The 8609-nt window shown below is 36.3% G+C and overlaps 1 protein-coding gene across 1 annotated transcript; it reads right to left on the bottom strand.

Annotated features, from left to right (window-relative positions):
* Positions 1–579: 579 nt before the first annotated feature.
* Positions 580–5780, bottom strand: LOC108992046 (calcium-dependent mitochondrial ATP-magnesium/phosphate carrier protein 2-like). Its single transcript, XM_018966494.2, has 5 exons — positions 5523–5780; positions 3087–3525; positions 1582–2376; positions 1349–1439; positions 580–1242 (listed from the first exon to the last, which is right to left on the bottom strand). Exons 2-5 carry the CDS (start codon positions 3487–3489, stop codon positions 1050–1052), a joined length of 1482 nt encoding a protein of 493 aa, XP_018822039.1. The 5' UTR covers positions 3490–3525; positions 5523–5780; the 3' UTR covers positions 580–1049.
* Positions 5781–8609: the final 2829 nt, after the last annotated feature.

Genomic DNA, 8609 nt, shown 5'->3' with positions numbered 1-8609 from the left:
GTATTAATAATATTGTTCTTGAGTTGGACTCACTTTTGATTATTAACTGGCTTAAAGAAGGTTGATGTAATGTTTGTTATTTGGGGGATTTTTGAGAAGAAATCAAATGTCTTCTTGCTAGGATGAATGTGCAGTATCAACATGTTTTTTGATAAGGAAATTCTGTAGCAGATTGGCTTGTAAGATTGGGTAGTAGTGGAAGCTCTGAAGAGTTTACTCAAGGAAATATTTTGCGACTAGATCGGTGTGGTTTGCCTATTTTGAGAGTTGTTTATTTTTTTATCTATATCTGGCAATTGTTAAGGTTTGTTTTTGTTTTTTTGGGTTAGGTTGGTCCTTTTTTTTGCATGCTGGTTTTGGTTTTATGTAAACCCCAAATGCTGATGATGTAACCACAGTATTCATCCACCATAAGTGAGGGTCTATTAATAAAATTGGGGAGGAGTCACTATTGGACATGTGGCCCTAACTCTTTGATTAAAAAAAAAAAAAATTACTCTATATATATATATATAAACCGAATTGCAAAATATTCAAACAAAAAAGATAAGTAAACAAGCATTTAATACTTTGTCCATCTCTAAATTCAATTCAAGTACTTCTGAGCTCAAATTACATATGTAAAAGAGGGGGAGGGTACAATACCTGAGGGCTCGCGGTGAATAGGGATGTCGGGGCACCTGAAGTCGGACAAGCAAAAGAAATGGAATTCTGCTATAGAAATTTTGACTTTCTTGAGCCACTAAAATGAATTACAAAATTGGTTTCTCAGTCAATTGTGTATGTTTCTGTATAATACAACAATTATGTGCTAATGCTCACGAAGCTTGATAAAAGTTTCAAGCCAATGAAAACAAATATCACCCTTCAAGGTATCTGGCCATAGCAACATTATTTGTGTTGTGACAGCAACAATCGACTATATCTACTAAATTACGGATACTATCTTATCGTCATTATATTCATCATCCAACCCTCTCAACATTTGTCAACTCTCTAAGGTCAGCCATGTCAATCAGAATAATCATTGGATGAAGCTGCATAATTCTTCAGTCCAGATCCAGACTCTTTTTCATGGACTCGTAAACCATGTATGTAATACTTGCAGACGGGACGACTTTTAGCAAATTAGGGAATAGTCCTTTGTAGAACCCTCTCAACCCTTCATGTTGAAAGGTTCTCCTAAATACATCAGCCATCCCCTTATAAGCAGCATCAGCATTAGCACGCTGAGCTTGCATTCTGGTAAGCAGTAGCAAAATTAGCCTCATCTTAAAAAGACCAAATTGGATAGAAGTTTAATCAGGACTTGAGCAATAACCAAGATAGTGAAAAAACCTTGATTTACCTTGTTCTGACAACCTGCAATGGATAAACACATGTTGCACCAAGAGCTCCTGATATTGTCCCACATCCCAATTGCACAAAAGGACCAGGTTCTACAGAAAATCTAAAAAAGTTCAACATACGAGATAAAGGCAGATTTGGAATAAAACAAACACGCACAAAAAGGATTAAAGAAAATGGAAGAGAAATGGAAAGATTGTGAAAAGAAGCTAGCCATATAAAATAGGAACATACCACCGTCAAGAAGAATATACTTCTTGGACATATCTTTCAAGGTTTCATATGCAGCAAGATCAATCCCAGCATAAGGGATAATCCCAAGCAGAGATGGAACAACACCCCTATAGAATGCTCGGGGTCCTTCATGAACCCATATATCTCTTGACAGAGTTCCAAGACTAGGAACTCTTCCACCTTCACAAGTGTATGTTTGTAATCTAGTTTTTACAAGATCCATTGGATAAATAGTAGTCTGTGCGACGGCACCAGCTAAACCACCAGCAAACAGGAACCCAGCAGTGCCAACATCAGCCTTACTTCCTTCCCCTCCTGCTCCAGCATTAGAAATGAATCTTTTCAGCATTTCGTAAGTGTAGAACTTGATGGCACTTTCAGGGGCCACCTTCAGAACATTCAACCCATTCCCTCGGAAAAAACCCAAGAAGCCACCTTCTCTCCAGATATTCCTTATTGCTGGCATGATACGAGCTCGTGTTGTTTGTACTTGCAAAATAACCTTTAGACGATCAAGAGGTGCAGTAGCTGTACGGGATGTTGCTCCTGCTACCCCACCTGCAATAAGATATCTACTTGCATGGATATGTTGACTGATGCCCTCTGGGATTACAGTCTGTTCCCCAATATCAACAAGGCATACCCTCTCTAAATAATGATAAATGTTCTCAATAGTTGCCTCGTGAGGGTAGAGCAAAAGAAAATCCCTCCATTCTTCAAATGTAATAACCCCGTTGTTATCTTTATCAACACGCTCAACAAAACGGGCAAGTTCCTCATCATCAATTTCAATCCCTACAAAAGAGAGACTGAAGTGGCTTATTGAGTGAAACAGCCCACTTAAGAGAAAAACCATGTCTGAAAACAGTGATTTTAAGTGCTATGCATACACAGATGGTACTACAAGCCGACATGGTTATAGGAAGTAAATTGCAATCTATATGGATTACAAACCTATCACTGAAGCTTTAAGCATTTACTATTAGAACAAAGGGGAGAAAAGAAGTAAATTTATGCAATTTGACAAAATATTTACTTAGCCTAATGAAGGTTGGAATGAAAAACATAGTTACATAAACATAATACAACTACATTGGTCTTAGTGAAGTACAGCAGCTGTACATCTGCAACAATATAGAAGGCAGTTGCTCAGCTATCCCAATTTTTTGTCAGAAATTTCAATAAATTGAAAACTCTTGTTCTCCGATATATTTGCCAGTTCAAGTCATCATTACATGTTACATGTGACTTAGCTTGGAAATAGGCATTGAATGTTAAAGAGGTAATCATGTGGGTTTTTTTTTTTTATATATATATTTGATATATATATTATAGATTAAATTTTATTAATGAACCTTCAGTTGCAAAAACTGTCAGAATACTCGGCTACAAACTTTGACAAGAAACTGCACATTCTACTTTCCAAATTAACTTAGCTATGTTATTTTTCTCAAGGGGTTATAGAAACTAGAATGGGAGGATGCATAAATAGAGTTTGAATTTACCCGCCCTAATAAGTGCATCCAAAAGCTCTTCGGGTGTAATGCAACCATTGTGTTCAACATCAATGGCTTGAAAAATGCAATAAAGCTCAAGTTCCTTGTCATCCATGTACCGCTTAAACTCCAGGTACTCGACACGACCATCTTGATTGGAATCACACACACTTAACAAATCCTTGGCATACTTGTACTGGGATGGTATTTGGAGTGCAGAGAGGCCAGCCTCAATCTGTGTATAGTCCAAATACCCCACATTTGTGGTGTCAAAGAAATTGAACAGACTGCGGATTCTCAGGTCCCTCTCTTCTTTGGTCTCTCGCAGCGCCAATAGGACATGATCCATTGACACAGGCCCTGGTTTCCTCACCGGATTGCAGCACTCTTTCTTTGGTTTTGCATCCATCATATAGAAACCAAAGCTGTAATGCCCAAAATCCAAATTCTGCTTGATAACCACTGTAACCTTAGTGCTCTTGACTTGCAATTAAAATTTACCGCAATACATGCTAGAGTAACTAATTTCACAATAACAATTTATCATCAACAATACCAAGCCACAAAAAACATATTAAAAAACCTCCAAAGCAAGACAGATTATAAAATTGTCACAGTAGTAAAAAAATATTGAGTCTAGAGTCCCTAGTGCCTCCACGATCATCTGCTTGAATAAGTTGTACTTGAACCAGAAATGTTATTTAATTGAATGAGATAACTTAGTAAGAAGAGAAAACTAACACCAGAATGGGATCGAGCCATTTTCCAATCACACTTTTATACAGAGATATGTAAAAACAGTTCTATATCTTTCAAAATTAATGCAGTCCATAAACCTTCAATTCAAATTTCATCCCACTTTGGGCAATAACATCTAATTTAATATTACAAAAACCAACTCCCAATGCGTTTCCATTCTTGTCAAACACTCTCACCCCTGTAAAAGAGATGCACTTTGGAGTCTTTTAGCTATGAGCCCATATTACACAAAGAGTCTACCGATAGACCAATTCAAGAACCAACATAGTTACACAACCCCCATTGCAAATCTATTCTTCACGCCCTTATAATAGGACAAATCTATCACCTCACTTGCTATAGGGAGTATTTACAGTGCTCACCGGTATGCATAATTGGAACAAAGTAAAATAAGAATAAAAACTATAACCATATATCTATACAGATACAGCCAAATTCAGTTTGCACCTTTGCTTTTATCCAATATCTCGTCACACTCCTTTTCATATAAATCCATGGCACAATTCATTTATCATTTCCAGCATGTGCACATCACACAGAAAAAACCAATTTATCCTTTCTCAAGGCACCACTATACCTAACTCAAAATATTCCCACATTTAAAAATTCAGCTCAACTCTTTTCTTTAAACACTATTAGGAGATTATCAGTGGCAAACTCAGATTTTTTTTATGTCTAGGAACCTCTCCAAGGCCTACAGAGTAAACCCCGGTCCCATGCACCGCACCCTCGGAAGTTTCCCTACATGGAACTAGTTAAATCGCTAGCTTTTCACTAGGGGGTGTGGCCTCTCGAGATTGTTTGCACCCAAGGGGATTTGAACATTGGGCCTGGGGGAGCATACCCCCAAGCCAAAGGCCTTTACCACTTGAGCCAACCCCTAGGGGTTGCGAACTCATAGATTTAGTAAGGTCCTTCTTCATCTCGAGTTTTAAATCTGCTTTTCTCAATTTTGAACTTAGCCATTTTGGATGAGGACAAAAGAGATTGCAAGATCTTTCCTCACCCCTCGGGAGAGGGTGCTTATTGGTGTTCATATAGTAAAAAAAATTAAAGCATCAAAGATAGATCAGAGAAGCATAAAAAATATAGTAAAAGTTTCATTAAATCGCATTCACCCTTAGACATTAAAATAACACAGATCAATGGAAAATTTTCTTTAAATATATCACCAAATACATATTTCGTGTCATTATCCATTTTATAGAAAACATTGCGCTTAGGGTTACTTAGAAAATCTGGGCTAGCCAAATCTGCTTAGCCAGCGTGTGCACACCAAAAATCTCAAATTTACACACGTTTCCTAAATCAGTTTTACGCTGTTCTACAATAAAATATGTATTTTAATATTGAAACCCAGAATAGACAGTTAACATTCCTAAATTTACCGAATCTCTCATTCCTTTATACTTCAGTTCTTCAAATTAAACCCCCACCGATAGAAACCAGCACCACCTGTAATATCTGATAGCCTACTCAATCTCTCTATGCATTCGATTTTCTCAAATTCTTCCAATTTAATCAAAATCAACTAAACTTAAAAAAAAATATATATCCACATAGCAAAAACCCACCACATTTTCGGATAACTAAAACCCTATATTCAATTTTCTCAAATGATTCCTATTCAATAAAAATTAACTAAATTTAACATCAGAATATCGAGATTTGGGTCGAATTACATACCTAGAACACACCAATGTTATGAAAGTACCCTTAAATTCGAGATGGGTGAATCTGGTCTCGCCACCTCAATTAGACTCCGGGCACCAGCTCTATTTTCGGCTATTTTAGGGGGCGGCAGGAGGCGGAACAAGGTGCTCTCCTCTCTCTCTCTCTCTCTCTCTCTCCTCTTGTTTCGGTAGCTTCAAAATTGGAAAGAAAGTGCTCTCTTGTTCTTTTCTTTCATGTTTTTTTTTTTTTCACGGAGAGGAAACATTGGCTGGGAGAAGGGACACGTTTACTTCTCCAATATATATATTTACTTATCATTTAAGTCGAGATGAATTGAGGTAATTTTATATCAGTTGAATAAAATATTATTTTTTAATATTATTAATATTTAAAAATTTAAAAATTAAATTATTTATTATATTTTATATAAAAATTTAAAGAAGTTATAATAATGTGATAAGACAAATTGAGATCACTTCTCAATTCAAGAGACCTAAATTCACTGTAATAAATTTAGTCATTTCCTTTAAAATTCCTAAATTTTTTCTAAAAATTAATATCATTAACAATATATTTTTATTGAAAAGGTTTAAAAAATATTTTTTTTAGAATCTCAAAAGTGGTGGAATTCATTAACAATATGTGTAATAAAATTGTGAGAGTTTTTAATTTTATGAAAGTTTTTTTTATTTGTTGTTAAATCGGGGTAAAATGTATTAATGGGAATTATTCTTAAGATTTTTTAATGTAAAGATATTAATTTTCTGAAAATTTTAAAAAGGTATCCAACGTACTGTTAAAAAAAAAAAAAATTCTTTGACAGCACATTATCACCATCATGAGCATTAATAGGACCTAGATCAAGTCATTCAGAAGATTCTCTACAACTTTCTTTCCAAAATAGAAACAAATTTTCTTCACTAGTGTTATTAGTGGCTTGGATTATGTTCATTGCATCACCCTCAAATACAAGCCTTTCAAATTTTAGCTCAACACATAGTTACATTGCTCTCCTCAATATTAAAGCTTCAGCAACACTAGGAGTAGCCAAATGGTTGTATCTTGCACAAAGAGCTACCAGAATTTCACCCTTAGAATCTCTTACAATTATTCCAAGCCCAACCATTTTTCTTTTTCACATCTACTGTTGCATCCCAGGTTTTTGCCATCTTGCTCTGCCTCTTGCATCCATTGCTTCCCATGTATCTTGGCTACAAATTCTTGGGCTTGCTGAAAATCCTCAAGGATTGCAATGGCAGCTGAAACAACCATCTTTGGACTTTCAAAATGATTTCTAAAAATAAGGGCATTCCTTCTATTCCATATTCTTCTCATAATAATTGTAACCACATAAAGCTTCTCTTTTTTCAACTCCTCATTTATCTTCTTTCATATTTCTAAGAAATTTGTATCCGCGCATGGCCATTTACCCACAGGGTTGTTTTCCTTAGACCACACATCTCCATAAAACATGACACACAAACTCTTCTTCTTGCAGACATATAAGACATAATGCATAATCAATTACCTTTCGAACATAAAGATTCCTTTTTATAGGCGAAATTTCATGACATGTCTTCCATATAAAATCTTTTACACACCCAGGAACCTTTAATCCCATGGAAAACTTTGTTTGCAGGAGAGTTGGCGATGTGGCGTAGGAGATGCGCACGAACAAATGCGAGAGTCTACGTGGAAATTAATACGGTGCGTTTAGGAATTTTCCTAAACGGTGTGTTTCATCCCGGTTTTCCAATTTTTGAAACCCATATCGTGCTCCCCTTTCCAGTTTCCTCCTTCTCCCTCCTCCATCTCTTCGAAAGATTCATCAGAAACATTGGATGGGTTTCTGAACCCCATCTCCCTCCTCTGTCTTGCGCCAAATGATGGGTTTTTGAACCCTAGCTCTTGCCATCTCCCTCCTCCATCTCCTCCGTGTTGCGCCTCGTGATGGGTTTTTGAACCCTAAGCAAAAGCAGTGGCTCCTCATTGACACGCTGCGGCAGCTTAGCATTGACTTTAAGCCCAGTTTACCTCGTTAGCTCTGTGTGTGTGTGCGCGCCGCAGATGTGCATCTATTGCTACAGATTTTCAACTTCAGTCTATTTTGGTTACAGTGGAGGCTGAGCGAATAGCAGAGTCCAAGGAACAAGTATTTTTGCTTACAAGATAAACTTGGAGTGTACAGGATCTGGAAGCCTAATAGTTAGACAACATGACTAGCACTATCAAGAGCTTTGAGTGACTACTGTTTAAAGGACCTTGGGCTTATTTCTTTATTTCTTGTATGAATCATGTGTACATTGGCTTACATTTTAGATAGTTGCACACTTAACAGTCAAATTCTTTTTATTTGCTTGGTGCTTTGTGAATTTTGCTGGTTTTGTAATTTGAAAGTATGTCTTGGTTAGTGCCAGGTTGACTGATACAAAAATTATTTTCTCGACTATAGTGTTCTATTATGAAGTTAGTATCATATACTGTAAATTAGTTAGGAGTTCTTAACATTTTATTTCAAGAAGCATATTTTGTGTTCATCTGAAGGTCTTTATTGAGTTTGAGCGTCCTTGTTAAATGAAAACTTAATTTTTGTGCAAGGCAAGTTCTTAATTTTTTGTGTCTTGCTAAGTAACTGCTATTATACTGTAATGGAAAAATGAGAATACAGTGGTTGATGAGAGCCAAAGACAGTGCAATGATGAAGGGGCCTCTTCTAGATTAATGCAAGACAAATTCAATGGTAAGTTATAATGCTATAATCTATGTCAGGTGGAGGTTCTTGAGTTGGAAAATGCTAGACGCTTTGCATAGGAGATGGATTGCAACGATGGAGAACTGCAATTTCAAAGGTTCTCGAGTCGGAAAATGTTTGAAGTTTCTCTGTGTGTGTAGAGTTTTCCTTTTTTTTTTCATCTTTATTCACTTTTTCCTTTTTTTATTTAGTTTTTTTATTTTTTTAATACATGTTGATATGGCATCCCTGCGCAATTCTCTAACGCAAAGTCTCCTGAATGTAGCGAGATTGTAATCCCATATATGATGTCATACATCAGCTTCTGCATGCAATCTTGATGGCTCACCTCTCAATTTCTTTTTCCA

This window comes from Juglans regia, chromosome 11 (genome assembly GCF_001411555.2).
Source record: "Juglans regia cultivar Chandler chromosome 11, Walnut 2.0, whole genome shotgun sequence".
NCBI lineage: Eukaryota > Viridiplantae > Streptophyta > Magnoliopsida > Fagales > Juglandaceae > Juglans > Juglans regia.
The sequence above is the reverse complement of the archived record's forward strand: the minus strand, read 5'-3'. Positions and strand labels throughout refer to the sequence as shown.

Coding starts and splice junctions, on each gene's coding strand:
- LOC108992046 (XM_018966494.2), bottom strand. CDS start 3,489: ATGATGGATGCAAAACCAAAGAAAGAGTGCTGCAATCCGGTGAGGAAA. Junction 1,440..1,581: donor GTATATTCTTCTTGACGGTG/GTATGTTCCTAT, acceptor GATTTTCTGTAG/AACCTGGTCCTTTTGTGCAA. Junction 1,243..1,348: donor TTGCAGGTTGTCAGAACAAG/GTAAATCAAGGT, acceptor ACTGCTTACCAG/AATGCAAGCTCAGCGTGCTA.